Raw genomic sequence first — 24,424 nt, 5'->3', positions numbered from 1 at the left:
ACTGTGTGCATCGTTCCTTTCTCTTTCCACTTACACTACAGACACCAGCAGGATATAAAAGGAAGTGAGCCTGTGTCAGGGCAAAAGACTCTGAAGAAAATTGAGAATGGAATTTTAAAAAGGGAAAAATTACAAGTGATAGAAAAATCCCAGGATATCTTCCCTCAGTATCTGCTCTTAATCATCGCACTGACACCGCATTGTGAAGGTTTACTTTTATTGCCTCATTTGGCGTAATAGTTTCTTCCCCAAATGGGAGGATTTAAATGGCTGCTTTCAGTGTGAGTACAGCGAAAAGCTGGCCACCAGCCTGACCTAGCCTCACCTGGGACGATTTAACCTCCCTCTGAAAGTGATGCTGCACAGCCTCACAGATACGCAATGGGAGGACGAGATGCTGGAGATGCACTTCTGATGGGAGAGGCGTGCAGTCAAGAGCTGGAGCCGTGGGATGGCATGCCAAGCTGGGGACCGAGAGCAATGGTCATCTCCAGCCCCCTACAGAAGCACCAGCGCCAGGTCAGAGCTCAGCACGGAGGGACTTTTCCTCCATTGCCCTTCTCGAGACATGCATCTTCACCCTAGAGGAAGGCTTCTCCGACCTCCATGCTGGTGGGATTTCTGCCTTCCCTTTCTTAAAAAATCCCATTATCCCCTGGAGATGATGGACCCTTCCCTCCTCTGCAGCTGGCTCCAGGGTAGGGTACAGAGCCAGGGCCAGGGAGGGTGACCCTCAGCGTTCCGTGTGCTCATGAATATATTCACATCAGAATTGCTGATGTTCATTTTGGGTGACCAGCTTTGCTCACCGGGCACCCCACAGATGTTTGGTATATGAGATATAGGTTAATAATTCGTAACAACTCTATTCTCTGCCACCATTACAAGCAGCTCACAGTCCTAACCAATGATGTTTTCCATCAAAGAGGCTTGCTGAATAGTTTTCTATATATGATTTTTGTTGTTTCATTGTTTTCCATATGGTTTTGATGCCTTACCTTCCAGCAGCTTCATACAGGTTTGTAAGCCATGTGCTATTTATGGGGTTTTTTTTGACTGAGTGAGTGCCATCCTCAGGTGTGAGGGCCAGGCACGAATGCTCAGGTGTGGAGGCAGGAAGCTCTTCTAAATGTTCTCCAGCACTTGTTGAAGATCCCTTCTTTTGATAGAAGCATGCTGATTGTAAAATCAGTTGCTAAAATACTCCAAAAACTCATTAGATAAACACGGGGAAAGTGAATACCCTCAGAATTTCTAAGTAATTAGAAATTACTTTCTAAGTAATTACAGAACAATCTTGTGATTGTCATCCACGTTTTGCATCAGATACTTGGATAATGTATGCTATCTCAAAACACAGGTATTGTATATTCCTTTTCCATTTGTAGTCTAATCTGTCTCTTTGGGATTCTTGTCTTTGACCAAAAAAATTAGGCCCTGTTAACACATGCTGTGGCTCGCTGAGCCTTCATGCACCAGATATCTCACACTAGCTGCAAAATCAGTTAAGAAAAATAATTTTTATTTTTTTTCTTTGGCTGTCTTGGAAATTCTAGTCTACCTGGAGTTCATCTGGGAAAAAACAGAGACTTTTTTCTTTGCATTGTTACGTTTCCAATTGCTTTTACTGCATAAGGGAGCAAAAAATTAGAAGGCAATAATCCATTCTCGGCCACGCAGCACGTTTGGTGCTATCTAGACCCAGGCTCTTTATCTGCACATTAGTGCTGCTCCTTGTCCGCCACACGAAGTCTAGAGCAAGAAAATCAAGAAGTGCAGCTCAAGTATTCCAAGACAGGAAATTTGGAGTTGCTCACAAATGGAAGCAAACCCAACCCTAACTCCTCAACCAAAACTAAAAAAAACCCTCTGGTCTGCAAATGTTTGGAAAGCAACAGAGAGGGAGGCAGAGGAGATGCAGGAATAGCTGCCAGGACATTCAACAGTTTGAGGGTAACTGTTGTGCCTCATCTCTTTTTCTTTCTTGAACGTTTTCATCACAGATTGCATCCTATATCACGAAAACTTCCTTGAAGACTCAATTTACCCATGAAAACAGTTCTCTAAAAAGCCTTTTCGTTTTCTTGATGTTTTTACTTGCTTTGTAACTGTGCTAATGCTTTCCATGGAGCTGCTTATAACTACCTACGCTTGTGGAGGTAATACCTACCCAAGAACAGCTGCTTACTTTTTTTGTGAATACATTTTTAATTTCTAGAGATCTAACAGTTTATTTGTGCTGGAACTGCAGCCCCAGTCTGGGAGGGCCATACAGCAGAATGGATTAACAGAGGGGTGTTGAACTCTAACTGAAAGAAGGGCTATTAAACAAAAAAAAAAATCAACCAGCAGTAGTTATGTTCCGAGCAATATTTTCTAAGGATTTTGTGGGGCTCTTATTCTGCTGAAAAGAGCTTCTCAACAGAAGGGCTGGATTTTGAATGGACCGGAGACCCTCAGGAGAGAAGCAGCAGATATATTCATTTTCAGCTTGGAAGAACTGGATTATTTAAAACATAAAGGATTCCTTGATATACGCAGTTGGCATCGCTGCGAGTGATGATAACAAAGGCACCACTATTAAAATGCAAAGTGCATTATTGCTACCTTAGGGGTTTATCTCTTAGATCTTTCCCCTATACCAATCCAGCAGGGATTTAATGATCTTCTGTCCACAAGTTTCCCCACAAGAGCTGCGGGGAGGACAGGATTTGCTCCTCAAAGCAAACTTCAGAGGCACAATGCAGAAAAGAGGAGAAGAGGGAGAGAGCAGGGAAGAGCTGAGCAAAGAATAAAGGGAGTGTAATACAAGAGAAGGAGTGAGAAAAGAGGAGAGAGTGAAAACACTGCAAAATAAAAGCAAGTGCAACCCCTGTAAAGCCCGCTTCTCTGAAGGGTATGTTTCTGTACGTTGCTGGGAGGGGAGCTTCTTGCAATCACAGTCGTAGTCTCATCTTGAACAAAGCATAAAGCCTTTTTTGGGTCCCTGTTTGCCATCAGTCTTGCACTGCAGGTGATGGAGTTTGATTTGTGCACCGTGGATGGCTGGGATGTACATGCGTAGCCCTTAAAGACCTGCTAGAAAGTTTTATGCATAAAAACTTTCCTGATTGGGAATGCTTTTCTCATTCAAGACATAAATGAAAGATTATGGATGCTCACAGATGCTTAGGTGTAGCTAGCTCTTTTCCTGGAGGAGGAAAGGTTTGCATCCAGCCCTTTGGGTGATTTGCTGTTGAACTGCAGAGCTGCTCAGGAGGGGTGCAGCTGCCCTAATACTGTTTTTCAATCAAGTCTGCCACTCGTGGGGAGAGCAACGCAGACACCCAAACCTTGGTGTCTAGTGCTATTTAAGATGCTTTACAGTATCTTTCCCACCTCCAGCTGCCTCTCCAGAAGTGCACAATCCCTCAGGCATCCTGTGTTGTATCTGCCAGCCCTGCTGCAGGTGTCTTGGATACTCTAGGATGTCAAAAATGGCACTTGGTGCCTATGTTTAGGACCTGAATCAGTCCCAATGTGGTATAGCTGTGAGACGCTTACTCTCTCCAAAGAGTGAGAACAGTTCCCTTTGCAATTTATAGGGAAAGTTAAAAGTAGATCAACTGTTGACAAGTCAGGCTGGCTGGTTTACAAGAGACTACTATGTTCAACAGATGGGAAGAAGCTGCCAGATCTGGATTAAAAGCCAGATCCAAACAACCCAGCACTTAAACGTATTTGATTTTTCTACAGTCTATGTGGGACTCACATAAGAGGCAGCAGGTCCCTGGATATAGCTTTACTTTCTGATGCCAGCACCCAAAAAGGTTACAGAGATGACTTGTTGTTCCATTCTTGATTTTTAATGCTTCTACATTCTTGGAAATATGCAATGAAGTTGAGAGCTGCACTTCATTCTGTTTGCCACTATAATGATGTTGTACTATTTCTCTTATTCCCACTACATGTGAGCAGGTGGTTCTTCAGGAAACCTCCTCTATTTAATAAGAAGGTGAGTATTTAATGGGATTCAAATGCTGACTAGGGGCACAGAGGCATTTCTGGAGTCCTACTTCTTTGACAGAAACAAGCAAAGCACTGCAAGGAATGTATTATCCACAAGTGTTCTAAAAAGCACAGCTCCCCTTGGCAACTGTGCTCTGAAGTGCTAGCTGCTTCTTCGTTGGTATAAACATTCATCAGCACAAGAAAAAATGTTCTAAAGTGTGGATATCACCATCTCCAGGGCCTTGATCTTGGCCCAGTTAAGCCAACGGAGCATTTCCAGTGATTTTAGGGATGAGGCTGAGCCTTTCCCTAAATCTGTGCCTTGTGTCCCCCTAACTGCATCACTCTTTATTTGTAGCAATGCAGACAGACACAGGCAAGTTCACTGTGTTATCTCCATATGGATACAACCGAGTAGCTACTGGAGAGTGAAAGGCAGCAACTCTCCTTTTCAGAGGAATTTGGGTGGGCTGTGGGGCAGTTGGGTTTGATTTAGTTTGCTTGATGCTGATGCAGTTCACATTCTAAGGGATTTATTGTTCTCTCCTCCAGAAAAAAGTAGTAACGAATCCTTGCCCTCTGACACTGAACTTCCAACCACATCCTGATTTGATCTTGGTCCCAATCCTACACGTAGTTTTCCTCTCCCATCTCTGATTAAAAACTTCCCGTCTTGGTTTATGTCTTTGCACCAAAATGAAACTACTTGATTTGGCTTCTGAATAGTACAAGGAAGATAGAAAGCCAGCAGGAAAAACGGTGACAAAGACAAGTCCACAAGGGGCAGAAAGGAAAAGTGAAGAAACCATATTTAAGAAACTTTACTAAAATATAAAATTAAAGGGGGGGGGGGGGGGGTGGGGAGAAAAACAAAAAAAAACCCCACCCTCTCCCAAACATAGAAGCGTAGTCATCTGAGCATTGGCCAAATCTAGACAGACTACTTCCAAATGTGATCTCATACAAGCATGGTCTGTGATTCAGACCCTGAGAATGTATTTCCCCATTAACAGAGCTGCATATTTATCTTTTAGCTTGGCCAGAAACCGGCTGTTGGACAATCCAGCCATAGTCATCTACGCTACGATTGGGAACGATGTCTGCAATGGGTAAGGTGTAAACCAAATTAACTATCAAGTACCGTAAATTTGACTTCTTTAGAGCACCGCTGGATGCTTGGATGTTTATGTCTCATTGCTCTGCTTCGTCATGATGGCATTTTTCTTTGCTGTTGGTCTGTGCTTCATGCTTATTTTTCTGCTGGAAATACTGGTTGTTGCCTTACCTGTGTTTGTCGTTGCCACCTACCAGTCCTCATTAGGAGCTTGTCTTTCTTTCTTTCTTTTATAAGCCGGTGATAAAGTGACCAATGGGACGTCTGAAGTAGAATATTTCCAGCTTAGCGGATGAAATGCAGCATAACAACAACAGGAGGGAGGAAAAAAAGAGTTTAAAAGCATATATATCCATCTTACCCAGTATGTCACCTCCTGTCAGGAGGGAGACCGTGACTGATTCACCTTTTCTGCAGAATGACAGCGTAGTCCCCCATCGAGGTCTATTTTCACCCTGCCTCTGCTGCACGCTGCCTGCAGTCTTTGCTGTGCTCTCCTGACGAGGTGTTTTGTCTTTCTGGCTTTATTCGCGTCATAAGCTCAGCAGGAGAATGAACTGAAGCTTTCTAAACTAATAGTGCTGGCATTATCCATTAGCGGTGCTCGCAGGGACGCCAAGAGGTCACTAGTTGGATGCTTCCCTTCCTCCCGGTGGTGGGAAGGCAGAAAACACCTTGGGACCACGCCAGGGCACAGCACATCCGTGCCGCAGTTTTGGTTTTGCAGGTGGTCCGAGTGCTGTTGTTAGTGTGACAGTGTTTTCACCAGGATCAATCTTCGGATTTGAAGCGGAAGAAATAAATCTGACTTATGTAGAGACTTTCAAAACCCTCATTTTAATACATGACGCACGCTCAGCTAAGTCCCCTTCCGAAGCTTTGGAAAAGTCTCACCTGCAGGTTGTGTGATGAAGTTGGAGCTGTTATGCAGGCTGTCGGACTTTGCCATTAAAATATCTTGGGTTTGGCACCCTAAGGCGTTGCTGAACAGCAAGTGCTTGGGTTGAAACGTTGCACATTGGGCATGTTGTTCTCCAGACAGGGACAGCCAAAGGCCAGGCAGGGCTTTCCCTGCCACTGCGGCATCCGGGACCCTCAGCCAGGGCAGAAGTGCGACCCCAGGGCCACCTTTTAGGTCCTTCCCGGGCACCACCATCTCCCTGGCCACGCGCGGGCAGCACGCAGAAATAGCCTCCCACCAAACCTCTACCCTTGGCATCTCTCTCTGTGCTGGTGCTCTCTCAGATTTGCCTCCAGCACTCCCCTCTGTTAGGGCAAGGGCATGTAAATCCTCAAATGGAATGCCACCACCCTTTGAGTGGGAAAAGCAGTCACGGACCCTCTGCTACTTGGTGGTGAGGCCGTCCTGGGCATCTGTTCATGGAGAAACTTATGGAGGGTCTCATTGCAACCACCCCCAGGATGATGAGCACCCCCCTAGATAGTGCTCCTGCCACAGAGACTTTCGAGGTGTCTTCTCCCAGGCTCTGCTGTGTACATATTTCAATCCTGCTGTTTCACTGGCTTGGCTAAAAGCACCACTTTTCCCTTTGTTTTATTGCGCAGTCAGCAGGTTATTCCTTTCACTTCCTCTGTCTCTAACACCGCTTTCTATTCTTGTCCGAAGCAAAAAGAAATTTTCCACAAATTTAAACCATTTTGGCCTTGCCTCCCCCATTTGTACGTTCTAAACCAGTATTTGTTACTTGAAGCTCTGCTGTTGTTCTATCCCAGTATCCATTACCTGGCAAAGAGACTTTTATCTGCTCAAATTCTCTCTGCTGTCTGTTTTCTTCCAAAACACTTGCAGCATCAAAAGAGGCTGTCAGGCTGTAGTGATCCTCCTGACTCCAGCAGGGAAAGATGCTGCAGCTTCTGTAGCAACACCCTGCTTCCATGCTGTTCCCATCGAGTGGGATGTACAGCAGAGAGAGGGGGTTTTTCAGCGTCTGGTCACTGTGTGTAGCTGCCCTGGCTCTGATGTACCCACGGAGGTTACAGAGGATGCGGAGCATCTGAAGAGCTTGACTTCAGACCTAGGGCTTGACAAATAAAAACCCTCTTCAAGGACAGCTTTAAACTGCAGTAACAGAGCCTTTCTGGCCTTACAGAATCATGGAATGGTTAGGGTTGGAAGGGACCTCAAAGATCTAGTTCCAACCCCCCTGCCATGGGCAGGGACACCCTCCACTACACCAGGTTGCTCAAAGCCCCATCCAACCTGGCCTTGAACACTTCCAGGGATGGGGCAGCCACAACTTCTCTGGGCAACCTGTTCCAGTGCCTCACCACCCTCAATGTAAAAAATTTCTTCCTTATCTCTAACCTAAATCTCTCCTCTTTCCTGTTTCTTACCTTCAAAAGAGAGCAGTGTGCTGAGCGAGCGCTCTGGAGACACAGCTCGTAGCCAAAGTGTTGTTAAAATGCCAGCGTTTCATCCCATGCGAAGAGCTGGGCAATGAGTAACATGGATGTTTTTAGGGAAGAAAGATAATGAAATTGGCAGCCTGTGTTACACGTCCCCAGTAGTCTCCACCCTGTGGTGTCCAAACAGGGGGGTTAGAAAAATAAAGACAGATGGCAATGGTATCTGTCAGCCCACTGAGGTGTAAACGTGGGACATGATGTGGGACACACAGACCTGGAACAAAACCAAAAAAAAATTCAGACTAGAAAATAAGGAGCGCCAGCAGTCTGGAATGCTGTACAGTTCTGGCACGTATCGGTTGCGTTTGGGGCTCCAGCCCTGCGCATACGTGTGCAGGGCGTGCGGGGGGGGCGTGCGCGCGGGGTGCTCGCCCACCAGCTGGCCCCGCGGGCCGGTGGCCCAAACCTGGGGTGTGCAACAGCACGTGGCTGGGAAGCAGCCGGATGGCTGAGACATTGGCTGGGGGGATATTTGTTTGGGTTGGGTGACATGGATGGAGAGACTTGCTGCCCTGCAGGACGTGGGAGGCTGGACCCACGATCCCCGAGCAGGAGGAAGGTGGGGAGCTGTGTTTGTTTGGGTTACGCTGGACTCAGGTATAAGGAACTGGAGGAGTTGTCCATGGTGGAGGGGAGCTGGAAAAGCTTTGCATGGATTGCACGAGGCTGTCCGGTGCCTCTGTGTTACATGTGTGTGCACCGGGGTACCCATGGTGTTCGGACACACAGCAGCTGTGTGCTCATCCAAGGATATTACTGTGTGTTTGTGTATTGTGAGGGGGACCGGAGTGCTCCCTAAAATGCTCCCAGATCCAACGCAGCAAGAATCCTAATGTTAACATCCACTTTCTCTGCTCTGACACAATGAACCATGGCCAACATAAGCTTCCAGAGGTCCCAGGTGAGCAGAGACTGTCGCTGGTGGCCGCCTCCCAGGGAGACCATGGGAGGGTTCCACAACAACCCCCAGTACTCACCCAGGGAACCTTGAAATCCTTCTGGCAGAGCCCAAAACAAGCGTGCCTACAAGATGGTTTGCTTCTCAGTCGGCTTTCATTTCATAGCCTGGCACAGAAAGGAAAGGTGAAGAAAGGCAGTGAAACAGCTGCATGGCTTCAGTGGAGAATGACAAAAGAAAGTGGAATTAGGAATGCCAAGGGCTACAAAGAGTGAGGTGCCAGGGTTACTGAATAGTTTTAAAGAGATTTTTAACACCATGGGAAACCAATGTGGTCATAGCCTGCTTCGTGGCCCTGAGTCGTTCCCCTGCACTGTAAATAAAGACTAGCTCATTTGCAAACTGTGGAATAAACCAGCAGGAGAGCTGAGGCTTTTTCCTCTATGGAGGTGTGCTAGGCCTGGCGAGGATAGAGTTAATTTTCTTCACAGCAGCTCCTGTGGTGCTGCGTTTTAGATTTTTTTGACCAAAACAATGCTGATAATACACTTTTTCAGCCGTTGCTGAGTAGCATTTGCACAGCATTGAGGCTGCCCCTGTTTCTGACTCTGTCCCCCCAGTGAGTAGATTGGGGGGTGCACAAGAGGTTGGGAGATGACACAACCAGGCAAATGACCCAAACTGACTGAAAGGATAGTCCATGCCATGTAATGTCGTGCTCAACAATAAAAAGGGAGAGGAGGGGATTTTAGGGAGGTCTGGGCATTGTTCTGCCCGTGGGAGGTGATGAGCGATGGCCTTTGCATCACTTCTTTTGGTTGCTTTCTCTCTTCTTCTACTTCTCCTTCACTTATTGAACAATATATATTTTTTTCTATCTTGACCCCCAAGTTTTCTTGCTTTTACTTTTCCTTTTCTCTTCTCTCGTCTCACTGGGAGTTGGGGGGAAGCAAGTGAGAGGCTTTGTGATGCTTAGCTGCCCACCAGGGTTAACCCACAACAGGAGGCCTCTCTATGAAAAAGGGATGTATTTGTCTGTTTTCAACAGGGAGAAGAGTTACAACGAGGGAGGTTTCTATATCACTTCTGATTTTGGCAATAACGATGAGAGCCTAAAACACATAGCATCATTTTGATAAGGTTTTATTTAGGTAACTTAATGTGGAAGAACAGCAAGGAAGAAAATTCTGCTGCTTCAGGTGCCTTTTGGAGGACACAGTATTACCTGACACAATGTCCTGTTGGTATCCTCTTCTCCTGCAGGTACCGTGACACGCTGTCTTACATGACTACGCCCAAAGAAATGCTCTCCAACGTGGTGAAAGCGCTACAATACCTGGACTCCCATCTTCCAAACGGCAGCCATGTGATTTTAACAGGCTTGGTAGATGGCCGCTTTCTCTGGGATAACCTGCATGACAGATACCATCCCCTAGGTAAGTATGATAAATATGATAATCCCCTGGTTATCTGTGTTGCCTTCTGTCCCTGAATAAGTGTTGAATCTATTGACAATTTCAAGTAAACCTGACAGAATGGAGGAGATCTGAGAGATATGAGACAGATATTGGCTGTGCAGTAGAAGAACCAGCTTACTGTCCCCAGTGCAGGACAGGGCAGCTAGAGGGTAGACCTCTAACCTGCCTGGTTGTCCCACAGGTCCTACCTGGACCCTCTCAGCTCCAAACCAGGCTCAGTACATTCTGTGGATGTGGAAACAAGCTGTTCTGCCTTAGCCTTGACTCAAAATTGTGGCCAGCCTGCCTGCACTTCATCCTGGACATTTGGTGAACACCTCCACTCACTGACGAGTGGACGCCTTGGTAAAACCGGACAGAGGCCAGGACAGAAGATTAAGTCAGGGGATTGTGAAAGACTGGTTAGATATTAGAGAAATAAATTTTCCGTGAGCTCTGGGTGCCTGCCACCTCCTGCCCTACCTACAGGTGTGATGACCGACACCTCCCACCATGTGCAGGCATGTTTGGAGCTGTTCCCTCAGAGTGCCGTTACTGTGAGGTGCTTTGGGCAGTGTTTTCAGAGATTTGGAGGCTGCCTTTGGAAACCTATCATCTCAGAGCATGCACGAAGCTGTACGTCTGACCATCAACAGACCCCTTGCTCCTTGGTGTCATCCTGTGCCAAGCGGCACGGAGGAACATCATTGTGTTCACAGGCAACGGTGTGTGACGTCCTTGGTTAGTCCAATGGCCGTGCCTCTGCTGTCAGTGTGGAAACATGTCCCTGGGGTCGTGGAGATTGTGGGGTGGGGAAGCTTGGAAGCTGGCTGCAGAACCCCTTCTCTACAAATCTATGCCATCCGGAGTGATAAAGAAGGTGAAATATTTTGTGCAAAGCAAATACAAACCAAATGTGTGTACACGGAACCATCGTGGACATTCTGCTGTCAGATTTTAGACCAAAAACATCTGAACAAGTGGAAAGTTGTTGTCATCTTAGATATCATCAGTGAAGAGAGAGAGAGAAGCTAAATCCATCAGTAAAATGGTAGATTGCATCTTCAGATGATTTTGGCAGCCACCTGGGTACGGGGGCTTTCAGCAGGCTGTGCCGTGGTTTCCCCAAGGTTCTCCAATCACTGCCAGTGGTCTCACAGCTTCTGCAGTATCTACTACTGTTTTTTTTTATCCCTCAGAAGTACTTGCCTTTTCTCAGGAAGTCTGAGGTCTCATTTCTATTCCCGATACCTTGTTAAGTTTTTCTTTAATAAGCACTACACTATTATCAATCGAAAGCATAAAAAGGAAAAATAAAAGAAAAATCTCGTCCCTTTCAGGGCAGGGGGAGCTTGTGATAATTATTTTTTAGTCACATAAATACATTTCTCCCCTTGAGTGCACGTTTGTCACAGGGACTATTCCTCCACCAGCTATCTAATTATCAGAGACAACACGTAGTGGTTTGTGGCCACAAGCCAAATCAGGAGTGATTAGCTATAGGACCGGTTGGGAATTTTTCAGGGGGGCTGATTTGCCATTGGGAGGAACCCAATTAATCCTAAGTAACACGGTTTTGTAGCAAGAGATCACTTCTGGCAGATCCTCCGAGGGGCTGCGAGCAGGTTTCCCCACTTGGCTGCCAGTCAGGAGCAACCAGATGTTGGTCTGGTTTTCTGCCGGATCCCTGCTCCCCCTGACAGCCCATCCCAGGGCCCGATGCTTTCAGGCTGCGTGGCTCTGGGACATTCCCAATAGATCTTTGAGCTCCCCATCTCTTGCTCCTCAGGCAGCTGATAGTCCTGCTGGGTGATGGGCAGTCGTGAGATAGGCAGGAATGACATCTCTATCAGGGAGCTGCTGCCAAGCAACCCGAGGAGCCCGTTTCTCTTGGGAGGGATCATGTTTTGCCATTCTCAAAACAATAACAAAAATTTCGTATTTCAGCACTGCAAAAATAACGAAGCCTGAGGGGATGATCAGTGTGCTACAAACTCAGAGGACGGAGTGCCCATTTAATTTCTATCTTGGTTGTAGCTACTGAAGATGCAAAAAGGTCGAGAAAATGGGTAATATTCTCGGCAAGCCAGGCTACTGCATAGCACAGTGAATTTTAGGGAACGTCAGCTGGGTGGTTGACTTGGTGCTGGAATTTGCTCACCCACACAAGCACTCCCCTCCGTGACAGTAAAACTTTTCCTCCCTTTTAAGGCCAACCTCTGCGAGGTAAATGTGAGAAACAGAGTATGTAGAGGCACCTTCAGTCTTCCCTTCAGCTTTGCAACCCCTGCATTTGCTTGGAGGGTGAGAGACGCATTAATGGCTAAAATATCAGTCATGCACTTGGGAGATTGGCGCAGGCTGCGATGGCCAACACCACCTGCAAGACAAATCACCTGGGAAAGGCCGGAGTGGGATGTGGGAGAAGCGAACGCAGCTCTCCGTGCTGTGGGGACATGGGCACCTTAGCGGGACAGATGCATCGGTGCCACCTCTGTTGCACCCCGGTTGACGGTGGGAGGATAACCTGAAGTGGGGAGATGTGAAGCTCCCAGGGTGCCTCTCCCCACCGAGGGGTCTAATGCACGGGAACGCACAGACCTGCAAAAGGAAGTCACGTTTGGCCATCAAGCACATGAAGTTTCCCACCCCGTGTTTTGTAGGGCAGCTGAACAAGGACATCACGTACAGTCAACTGTATTCTTTCCTCGACTGCCTCCAGGTAAGGTCTCTGGCTGTAGTTTACAAGCCCCCGTTCCCCTCGGCCCGCTGCTGATGCTCTGCTCCCCGTGCCTGCCCAGGTGAGCCCCTGCAGTGGCTGGCTGACCCCCAACGAGACCCTCAGGAATCTGACCTCAGAGGTAAGTCTCAATGAGGCTGCAACGGGACCGCCCTCTTGCACCTACGCTCTTCCAGTTTGTCCCTGTATCCGAGCATATAAGCCTAATATCTCAAAGGCAAGATGTCAGCATGGTTTTTTCATCTAAAGATGGGGAGAAGATGCAGAAACATCTGTATCCATCCTTTCAAATGCCTCTCAGGCTCTGGGAGGCAGCATGGTTAAGTTAAGGGACTCCTAAATGTATTCCCTTTCCAACCTCTCAGCTGCCCAAATTTATTCTCAAGGGATGTGATCTCCCCAAGACAGAACTGTTCAGGGGCATGTCCTTTAAGAAGAAAACATACCTGATAAGAAAGAAAAGCCTCATGAATCAAGGAGCTGTGAGTCTGAAAAGCCAACTGCATAGATGGTGCTGGCAGTGGGAGCAGGGCCCCGGAGCAAAGCCTTACCCCGTCCTCAGCTGGGATTTGTGCTAATCTTCCTCAGACACGTTTCTGTGGACTTAATCACCAGATGGTGTGACCAAGGAGCATCCAGGCTCAGTGTAGGAATGGGAACAGGCGGAACAGAGATGTCTTAAACTTCACCCTAAAGTGAGTGTCACATAATGTCAGCCACTTATTCCCTTACGGTACAAGCTGATTTTTGATCCCAGCCACCCCCTGCAGCCATGTAAAAGAGACAGTAACCAACTATTGTCAAAGGTGTCATCTCTGTGTATAGTTGTATTAATATTTGCATTCACTAAGCAAAAAATATGGCCTTAATTTCACCAAGGCTTACATATGTGTTTCATTTTATGCCCTGTCCCTCTTGACTTCAGAGGAGGCAATTAAGCATATTCCTAAATCTTTCCAGGATTGCAGCTTATATATTCGTACCAACAATACAGAACATACAGTACACGTAACTTCTGTCCATGAACAAGTCATGTGTCTGCAGGGTATGAATTAATCTTCTTTCCGAGCCCCTGTTTGAAACTAATTGTCTATGTTATTATCCAAACTGCACAATTTAAATATTTAGGAGATCCTGATCTCTGTTACGGCTGTAGAAATCACACTGGATATATCAGTTAGGTAGACGCTCGGTGGAGGTAATTTGAAAGTAGGGGTAGAATTTGGTCTGGAGAGATAAGTGTTAGCACCCACAATACAGTAGCAGGAAGAATAATGGGAAAGGAGACCGTTTTTCCTGTAGAAGAGTTTCAGTTTACTCTAAGAGGAGTGAAATGACTGGGCTGCCACTCCACAAGAGGCCTCTGAAATGGAGAAATTCAGACTATGGATATAGGTGTAGAGACACTACTAGAAGAGGTCTCCAGTAAAAGAACCATGGGCTCTATTAAACTTACTACATCAGCTGAGGCCTCACTGCACCCTGCAGTGACGTACTGCGTGGTGAGCTGGATAGCCCCAAGGCTGGTGGCGCTCATGCAAGTCTACGTTATGATGAAGAACCTCATTCCACCACCTTTCCCCCAGCTCAAAGGGCAACATGAGCTTTCAGATTCCTGGCTGCGCATCGGTGACAAAAGCTGAATCCATGCAAAGCGGCGTGAGTAGCAATGATTGTCATTAAATCCCTCGATTTTTGCAGAGAGCTTTGCAACTTTCCAATGTCCTGAAAGAAATAGCCAACACTGAGAAATTTGCCAACTTCGATGTTTTCTACATGGATTTCCCACTGAAACAAAGTAAGTTGCTTTTTTCCCACCCTGTCTTTTTCATGAAGCATTTAGTGAAGTGCTGGGCTGCTAATATGTTCCTCCTGTTTTAGCTGCGTGCTGGGAAAGGGCAGCACAGCCAGCCAGCCCAGGTGACCCTGCTGGCAAGGTGGGGACACTTAATGCCATCTCCTGGCTTCCCTGGTTGGGGTAACCACCAACCTCTGCAGAGATAACAACCCATCACCAGCCTGTGGGCCACGACCTCCCTGCTGCTCCCGGCACCCACAGCCCTGGTGCTTTTGTGCTTGGGTGGCAGGGGGTGTTGGTGGCAAGGCAGCAGGGACAGCAGATGAGCCTCTGCTAAAAATGCCCCTTGCTTGTCCACTGCAGCTTCTCAGGCCGATGAAGGAAAAAAACCAACCAACCTCAAACCTATCTCAGTCCATAAGATTTGTTTTTATTTTTGATCATTGCTTTAATGGGGGTCATCTAGGCAGGACAACGGTGAAGATGGTCTTCATGAGCTGTAGTGTACCACCTCCCTGACCGGGCTTCGTGTTGCCTTCTCTGGGATGAGCAGTGCTTCAGGAAGGAGAACTTTTCTCAGCCAGTTTTCTTGCCTGAATGCACAGCCACCCTCTCCTAACTCCCTGTTTTCAAAAGAAGTGCCTCTCCCAAAATGAACTGCCTTTTTTCATATCCTTCCTTAAGCACCTACACACACTGTAACTTTTGACTTGAAGAGTTTACAAAGCTCATCCTTCTGTGATCTTAAGTGCCATTAAGTAAGCACACGACCTAAATCACTTCCTTCTGCAACTGACACTTAAAAAAAAAAAAACACAGGAACCAGAAACTTTTCCTCCTTACAGTGAGGACGAGCGGATTGTGTCCTTGCAGGGCTGGGGACCAACACCTGTCCCCAGATCCCTCTTAGCAGAAGCAGCCTGGCAGTACTTCAAAGCGTGCATCTGGAACACCTCTCCCTATCAGTGCTGTCCTTGGAAGCACGAAGCTGCCAAGGCACCTAAGATTATCGCCAAAAAAATCTCATTTGCAGCCAAATCCTATTAAAATTCACAAACTTATTTTATCCTACGTGACCCAATTCAGAAAGCTGGTTCTGGGTCTCATGCAGACCATATGGAGGAGGAGATAAAGAAGAGAGGATGGGAGAGGGAGTCTTTCTGCCCAAAACTTTATCTCAGACAGGTGGGCTCCACTGTGAAGTTCGGTATTGTGGCACAGAGTTTTGGGATGTCCAAGTCTCTTTGCAGCTTTTGCCTCGGCTGCTTCCTGTGGAACAAGTCATTAGGATTTGGCACAAACTACCTGCTGGGTAGGCAAATTACTTTAATAAGTTAAATGACTAACTTTAGATAATTTATTTGCTTTCACGAAAAGAAACATCTAATATAATTTGCTGTTCTTGATTTATATCACAGCAAATAAAGGAGGTAAACAAAATCACACGTGCGCACGCAAACACCAGCTCTGAAAGACGCTTTGCAAAGTTTCCCGCAGCCAAGGATTCGAGCTTGCCGTCAGGAAAGCTGTCAGTTCGTGACTGTGCTCAAAAGCCAGCTAAGGCTGCTGACCTACTTTTCCGGTCTCTTCCTGAAGCAAGCGCAAATCCTTCCCTAAACTCTCCAGACATCAAATATTTAGCAGCGGTTTCACACTGGGATGAGCACATTGATTTCAGGCTGGCCTGTGCACGTATATATACACACACCTAGCAGCTCCCAGCTTTCTTGGAGTAAAATTCGTGTATATTAGCATTTATTCTAGGTTTAGATGGACATTCAAGCTCAGATGTTGCTTTTGGCTGAAGAACTTAGTGGTTCCTTCAAGAAGTGGTGCGATAAACAGGGAGGTAGGGGTTGGATGCCTGTTTTGGCTTTTCCTTGGAGTGGAAGGGAGCAAGCTCTAGTCTAGTCTAGCCAGGGCAATAGGCACTTCTAAGACAAACTCTGGACATACTCGGTGGGTGTTCGTTCAACTGCTCTAAGATTTTTGGAGGTCAAGTAAAATGGTCGAAATTCACCTATCTCGATATAAACCGTACTTATCTTCTTTACTGCTCTGCTATTTCTGGCACTGGACCAGTAGCTCCCCCTACAAAGTGAAACAGAACACGCAGCCTCGTACTCCATGTATAGCATCATAGATAAGGCGTTAGGCGAGCTTACTCTGCAGGTCTATACGCACACTCCGTGGTGGCATCTAAGGTGAATTGTGTGTTGTGCCCAATATCTTGCAAATTTGAAACAAAGCTCCAAGCCCTGTGTCTTGAAATAGGTTACTATGGGTGTTGACTAAAGCATCTCAAGTAGATTTCTACAGTCAAAGCAGGAAAATCACCCTTCTGTGAATTCAAAGTTGGTATGGGGACCGAGACAGCACTTTTTGGCACACTAGCCAGAGCCCAACAAACAGCAGCAAGTCCGTGTCAAAACTGTGGTGCCTGAATGGAGAACATTTTCCTCCTGACAGGATGCCTGCATAATGCTATTAAGAATTCTTAGTCTGTCATTATAAAAGAAATTATTGAATTTACAGTCTGTTAATGCCATATCCACTAGTCCCATGTTTGATCACGCCGCAGCCCTTGTGAAGAGAGAAAGCTTTTTACTTCCCTAATGGCTCTGGGGCTTGCAGCACAGCAGCATTTGCACTGAATGTCATGCTTATGTAATTCCAAATGTTATTGTGCTGGACCTGAAAAAGACCGCTCAGAGGAGAAGTAACTGAAAATGACAGTCTATTCCTGCCGACATCAGCCCATGTGAACATTGCGTTACCATTTCTTCCTCCAAAAAGCACTGTTTTCCTTATTTCTTTATATTTTTTTACACTGCTGAAGATGCAACTGAAATGGGAAATTCAAGAGTATTCAATCAGTATTAAGCAATTTACAGCTTTACTTGCTACAGCATCCACCTTAGCTGAGAGGGACAATGAATTGTTTTACGATCATTTATGCTCAAAGTGCTTACTTGCATAAATATTGCATAGAAAAAAAAAATTCAACAATAAAGGCTTAAGTGCTGCCCTGAGGACAGGGGATCATAGACAGTATTGGCCCTGACAACTTCCTAGGAATTATCGTAATCTTCAGGCAGAACTGTCATGTGCTTAAAAGACCAGCAGCACTTTGAGGAAGGGGGGGTACATCTCCGGGCGGGCACCTACGTGCTCACCAGGGATAACCCCTCCGCTTACGTTGTTCGCAGCGGCCGAGGAGTGGCACAAGATGGGAGGCGAGCCCTGGCAGCTCATCGAACCGGTCGATGGCTTCCACCCCAGCCAGGTAAAAACCCAGCCCCGGGAGACAGGGAAGGGGGGAGCAGGTGGGATGCCACCCCGGGGATGCGGATTTGGAGGCTGATCTTCCCCTCTCTGCAGCAGCTGCTCTCCCATCCCCTGTGCTTAGCAATGGGTCCAGAAGTTTCTTGCTATGAGGGACACGTGCTCTCAAAGTGGCCAGCTCCACTCCCAACATCCCTGCCGTGCCCAGGGGAGCAGGTCTGGGCAGCAGCTGGGAGGAAAAGTGATGACGTTTTTCTGGTGCGTGATACCATGTGCCATGGCCATATTCTCTGTGCCCTGACAAGAGCAGTTTGGAGAAAGCTGTTGTCTAGGGCATCGCTGCCTTCCTCCACGCTCCCGGCTGCACACTCTCTTCCACCCTGGCACAACTGAGCCACGCGAGCGAACACCACCGTGTCACCCAGCCACTGACAGCACCGCTTGGCAGGTCCTCCTGCCCAAAAGTACGAGGTTGATTTCTGGACCAGTTTTATGATGTGAGCTAACACCCCATATCTATTTACCCCCCCCACCAAATAACCTGACGCGGTACCGTCTTGCACGCTGGGAAGGAGCAGTCTGTGGAGGAGCACTTCAATGGGAGCACATTGCAAGGACTGAAGGATTCCAACATTTCAGCAGCTTCCCCATGGACTCTGCTGTCAGTTTGGCCAGTGGGTAATGGCAGGGGGAGGTCCAAAGCCAAAATACATGCTTCAGTTGCTATCTTTTACATCCATGCCAGTCAGCCGAAGCAATACTGTGCCTTGCCAAATCAAAAGAGTCTCCTGTTTGAAGAGGGACTCCTTCATAGGAGAAACTCCTGCCTGGTTCCCACGCAGTGCCAGCAGATAGCTGCATGAAAGTATGAGCTTGCAGCCTGGGGACGCAGAGAAAACGTGTCTGGATTTTTTGCTGCAGGCCTTTTGCGAGGAAGCAGTTAGAGAAAACTTGGCAACTGAAATGAGAGCAAAAATAGTGATGAAGTGAACCCCGTTCCCAACCCTGCCATCTGGGGAAACTGCAATATGAAGAGCCTGGAGCAAAGAAGAAAAGGTCTTTGTGTTATTTTTATGCCTTACCCTGAGGCTGACCTGAGGCTTCTTGTGACCCTCGGCAACATCCACCGAGAGAGTCAAGCTCCCTGGATCACAGCCTGGATCATCCAGGCTCTTGCCCACATCCCATATCCTACCAGCAGCTGGAAGGCAGCATGGACCTGAAGGCAGCAAGTATTTATCTGAAAGGGATCATGCCTAAGCCAAAAGAAAATTACAAAAGGGCCCTGGAGGGCAGCTGGAAACCTACGCACAGCCCCCGGAGTGCTGAGCTGCAGGATCCGGCCACGCGCTGCCGTATCTCACTCCCTGGGGGGGACCAGGCGTCCTGCAGCCGTTACCATCTCCCCCTCCTGCTGTGAAGATGACGTTCATGCTTTTATAGGTACATTTCCCTCATATTCAAGGTGCCATCTGTAGATACGCCTCACTTCAAGAGAGTTATTGCCCTTCGAGGATTTATTAATTAATTAACCTTATCCAAACATCCACTGCTTTAAATACATTTTTCTTTTCCTGCTAGTACACAAAAGCCTGTTACCAACATATTTGGACTGAGTGATATTTAAGAGGATGCTTGAGAGAAATGATAAACAATTCATTCCCTCCTCAAACTAGTTTTATTTAAAGTTTTCCTTTACGCTGACGTGAACACCTCTGGCCAGGTACAGCTGTTATACCCTATAGGGGTGCCCAGCAGGAGAGGATTGATGCTGTGCAGCCCGTCAAGTGAATGAGGGCTCTTACTTCAGCCCCTGCAGCTGTTCCCCATGCCTCACGTGCAGCTTGGCTAATAAACACGATGGACAACACCTAGCCTGGGCATTTCTGCTGAATTTTCTCTCTGAAGACCTTGGAGCACTCAACAAATATTCACAAGTTTTTGAATTGAGCAGCACTCCAAGGAAAGCATAGACATTTTAGCTCTTGCCTTCAGATGCAGAGAAGCTTTAGAATTTGGGATACAAGAACTGCAGTGCCCCTCTCTGCCATGGATGAGCTGGAAGGGTACCACCATCCCTAGTTGTTATGATGCAAGCTGGTGTCTACCCCTGGATTTCACCTGCTGTTTATCTGCTCTCTCTTTACTTAAAAAAAAATAATCTGTTGGTATAAACATGGCAGAAGCAGGGGTCAAGATGGATATCCAGTAGTCCAGTGGTCCAGCCACGCAGGATGTGGAAGGGGATTGAATCTCTCCAACTGAGAGTTGCATACTCAGCATTGCAAGGAGAATGAAAAGAAAAAAAGAAAAAGAAAAAAGGCAGAACTCTTTTTGTCCCATTAGACCTATTCTGTTTTTTCATGCATTGGAAGAAGGCTAGGTTAGGACACTTGGGCAGGGAAAACTATCCCCCGTAGTCCCTGCTCCAGGCAGTCTTTCGTATTTAAAAACCTCTGAAAGAAGGGATAAACACCAAGTGCTCGTTTGTTTTTAGCCAGGACAAGAACTACGTTCCCTTGCTGCAAATTTCTTGGGGGACAAGGTGGTTCCCTGCACGTTTTTATTAAGTTGCAAATCAGAAGGCTGCAAACAAGATGCTTGGTTTTGGTGTAACTGCATTCTTCTTAAGTTTCAAACTAGAATTGGGCTCCATGAGGTTGGTTTTTTTTCAAAACACCCAGCTCAGGCCTTAGGTGGAGGAAATTCACACCATTTACTTTTGACACCTAAAAGCAAAACACATCACTCATTCCTCCTAAGTTCCCTCTAGAGCTGTCTCTGAAATATCATTCCCCAAAGTCAGGCTCGGTTGTCCTTGGAAGAAATCTGACTTTCTCTTCCCATTGACTACAGTGGAAGTCCAGGGACGTTTTTTCAGCATCTCCCCCTTACTATGAAATCTCACTGCAAACAGTTCTGAGTGCCAGATGGCTTCAAGGACGTTACTTCTCTCTAGAACAGCTAATTGCTTTGTTGGGATGACAGGGCCATGCGTTTCAACAGGATCCTGCATAAATGGCTTAATTTCTTGCTTTTATGACGTTACCAGGGAGAACACAAAAGCCCTGAGCATCACGGACTGGAACCTGAGACGCTTGGAAGATTCTTAATGATGATGTGCAGGCAGGAAAGCACAGCTTGAGCGTGATTAGATTCTCCCTTTTCTCTTTCCTCAAGACATAGCGAAGCACGTTCCAGCCAGAAAAAGAGAGAAGAAGCTGAAGCGATGCATATCAGATGAGTTGGGTGTTTACACTTTGCTGAGAAGCATGCCCGTCGCCAGCTTGGTGCAGAAGGAGAGAACAGCCAGCAACTGCTGAAATAATGCAACCACCTCCCAGTTGCAGTCACCCAGAGGTCTATGAGGAATGGATAACATTGACCTTAAAAAAAAAAAAATCGCTTAAGGGTTGTCATCTTCACAAAAAATTAGTTACAAAAAAAACCCGTAAGAATTGCAGCAGGCCTCAAAGCACCCAGAGCTTTGGAATTTCAAAAAGACCTGTAAGAAAGTGATTTCCAGAATCATGAACCCTTCTCGGTGCCATATTGAGAGTAAATCATCGAAATCATCAGGACCACATGAAGTGCCGTCTGAGCAGGACCCACGTAATTTAGGGCAATCTAAGCACCCTAAATTGCAGTCAACAGTAGCCTGAGCACTGCAGAGCATGCCTCCAGTGATACCTTTGCAGAGGGTGCACCAGGCAGGTGCAGGGTTTTTTAAACAAACCAACCCTACTAAAAAACATATGGAAGGCTTAGGGACTTGTGAAGGAGGTTTGGAGACTACCATGCCAGAATGGACCACTCTGGCAGAGATGGGTCTCAGCCTTCTGGCAGCCATAGGGTGTCCCAGAATAACCATGTTTGGCCACATGAGAAATCGTGACCAGGAGAAGACGCCCTATTGCATAGTCTCCCCCATCCCTCTCTCTCCTACCCACTTCCTCTATTAGCTTAATAAGATCTTGAGTGACCCGAGTCTGAGAGCTCCCACCCCACAGATGTGTGTCTTTGTACGTGAGCTCTGAAAAAAAGAAAGTTTTTGTCTCCCAGCCCATCACTACAGCTTCTTTCAAAAGCACAGGATTTGAAAAGTGCATAAAAATTCCCCAAAGGCTCCAGTCTGTTCCCAAATTCCAAAACAACAGTATTCACATAGTTTGATTCCATAAACCCATCTTGGCCCTTAAAAGAAAAAAAAGGCTTTGTTATCCCTATTTAAACCTCATAATTACGACCAACATCAGAGTGAGTTTTAGGGTTGAAAGTGAAGTTACCATCTAAGCAAAAACCATAATCGTAGGTCAGAAGTTAAACCAAAAATGCATTAGCAGGGTGTGAAAACTTGGTTAAAGGCGAGTCAGGCTGTTCTCACTTCCTCTTCCTGCTACCCTTGATGTTTTTCAGCCTGGTGATACAGCAGATACAATAACTTCTAGGGCAAAAACCTCTGTAAAAGCTAGAGTGGTTCTGATATTGAGGAGAAAAGCTGTTTTACCACTTCTGCAGGTCTCACGGAAAAAAAAGCTCTGAAGACAACCAGCAGCAGGCACGAATTTAGAACATCAGAGCTAGGTAGTTTTGAACCTGGATATAATTGGGCCTCTTTTTCCTCAACACCCACGGTTTCCTTACAGAATAGCAGAGAGAATATTTATTGGAAGCATCAGAGGCATATAGGAGCACGAATTCCTTTGGGCTTGCAAGAGGTTTACTCATTACAACCAAGTGGTGCTTTTGAAATACTTTTAAAATATTGTTTTGGGAGAGCAAAAAAAAAAAAAAAAATCAGACTCTAGGGCTTTTGAATAGAAGTTTATGGACCAGACATCACAGACATCAGGAAGTGGTTAGAAACTGTGATTAGAACAAATGACTGGTCAGGGAGGTGCGGATGTACAGTCCTCACCTTATTTTTTCTGTTTAGAAGGATTTTCCTCCATTCAACCAGTTGGAGTGGGGTATTTTCTTTGGTTAGAGGTTATGGTCCATCACACGGCTATACAGTCTTTGAAGTGCTGGCATGAAACAGCTACATTATAGAGGCACAGGAAATTACAGAATCAGACTGGTTTGGGTTGGAAGGGACCTTAAGGATCATCTAGTTCCACAGGCAGGGACACCTTCCCCTAAATTCCCCCAAACTGATAGTATCTCTGCCCTTTGCAGATTGCTGCAGCCCTTGGGACAAGCACTACCTGGCAGAAGGCGCTACATGAATGGCCTCAAGTGCTTGGAAAGGAGAATCCATTCAACGACCAGATTGAAGCTATATTCAAAGATCAAGGTGGACATTGACTTCCAAACTGCCAGAGCCCTGACGTGGTTGACGGTGATGCTTCCCAGCGCGTTCCACAAAACAAGATGATTAAACACACACACAAAAAAAGGGAGAGGGCAAGTTATCAGAGGCAGCAGCAGTGCACATAACACAACAGCATTCTTTCGAGTTTCCATCTCACCTGCACAAGTAGGCTATGCTTTTTTTGTGGAGTTACAAAAATAAAAATCAAAGGATACCTGCCAGCTAGACCATTTATTGTACTGGTTTGCAAATCCATTCGATTTTATTTTTCCTTTTACAAAACTCCTAGCCCTTCCTTGTATTTTTTTTTTCCCCCTGCAGAACATTACTTCTGGGCTTTCCGTTTGTACTGTTTCGATGGCTAATCTGATCCCAAAAGGGGGCAGGGGGAACCCCAGACTCATTATGTCGCTATAAATTGTGTGTATGTAATTGCCCTGACTGTTGATACGTTATTTAGCTGCTATCTGCTTATTAAAATGTGCCAGGAACAACAAGGTGCTAGAATTTTGATTTGCCTGGCAGCGTTCTTGCAGGCTGACTGACCACAGGTTCTCTTCTTCCTCCCCATTAACAAGGCAGTAACTCAACAACCCTTCACGTTTTTAAAACAGGTTGCTTTTTCAAGCTTTACTACATCTTGACTCTTTTATTTCCTAACAAATATGATATATCCAGTCCTGTACCTTTTACAGGCATGACCTAGGGAATCACTCAAGACACTGGGCAGCTCTTACCTGCTCTACTTCATACACAGACTTGAAGGTTGAGAATTACTAGTAGGTTTTGTTTTTTTTTTCACCAGCTTACCCTATGCTATTAGCAAAATAAATGCATGAATGAATAAATAGGCAGCTCTAACCTGCTCACAGCCCTGCTGGTGATGAAAGGATCAGATAGCTTCAAATGTCACTAGTTAAACAGGGAAAAAATATCTGGTAAACGAAGCGTTTTCATGGCATGGCTAAAACCCATCCAAATTAGCCAGAGCTCAGGTAGATGTGCTCTGCTCTTTGTTCAGAACACGTTCCATGTGTGGCTGGGTCACCCACGAGCCAGCTCGGAGGCTGTGGTCCACACTAAAGGAGATGGCCTGGCCGTGTATGGACCTCAGCACGCTGGCCGTGGCTGGAGGAGATGCCTCTGCTCAGTGTCCTGCATAGACAGAGGATGACGTGGCTACTGCTGTTTTGATTGAAGCACGTTATTGCCATCCTAGATCCTCTTCCTTTTTTTAGAACACAGTCAATGCTGCATCTTTTATTAAGATAGAAATTCCTTTGGGGCAACCGCTAACGTTTAAGGAAACATTCAAGCCACCTACATTAGGAAACCAAAAGGGAATGCATTCCTTAATTGAATGATACTTACTAATAAGCCCCCAATTCATTCAAGGCATTA

At 46.4% G+C, this 24,424-nt stretch overlaps 1 protein-coding gene across 1 annotated transcript in view; it reads left to right on the top strand.

Annotated features, from left to right (window-relative positions):
• Positions 1-23,502, top strand: part of AOAH (acyloxyacyl hydrolase) — a 76,503-nt gene extending 53,001 nt beyond the window's left edge. Inside the window, exons 15-22 of the mRNA XM_086614520.1 lie at positions 3,958-3,994; positions 5,025-5,099; positions 9,693-9,865; positions 12,550-12,608; positions 12,688-12,747; positions 14,328-14,424; positions 17,634-17,710; positions 22,888-23,502. Of these exons, the coding sequence (XP_086470646.1) occupies positions 3,958-3,994; positions 5,025-5,099; positions 9,693-9,865; positions 12,550-12,608; positions 12,688-12,747; positions 14,328-14,424; positions 17,634-17,710; positions 22,888-23,016 (707 nt within the window). The 3' untranslated portion in view covers positions 23,017-23,502. The remainder of the gene's footprint in view (positions 1-3,957; positions 3,995-5,024; positions 5,100-9,692; positions 9,866-12,549; positions 12,609-12,687; positions 12,748-14,327; positions 14,425-17,633; positions 17,711-22,887) is intronic.
• Positions 23,503-24,424: the final 922 nt, after the last annotated feature.

This window comes from Tauraco erythrolophus, chromosome 7 (assembly GCF_009769465.1).
Source record: "Tauraco erythrolophus isolate bTauEry1 chromosome 7, bTauEry1.pri, whole genome shotgun sequence".
Classification (NCBI taxonomy): Eukaryota; Metazoa; Chordata; class Aves; order Musophagiformes; family Musophagidae; genus Tauraco; species Tauraco erythrolophus.
The sequence above is the reverse complement of the archived record's forward strand: the minus strand, read 5'-3'. Positions and strand labels throughout refer to the sequence as shown.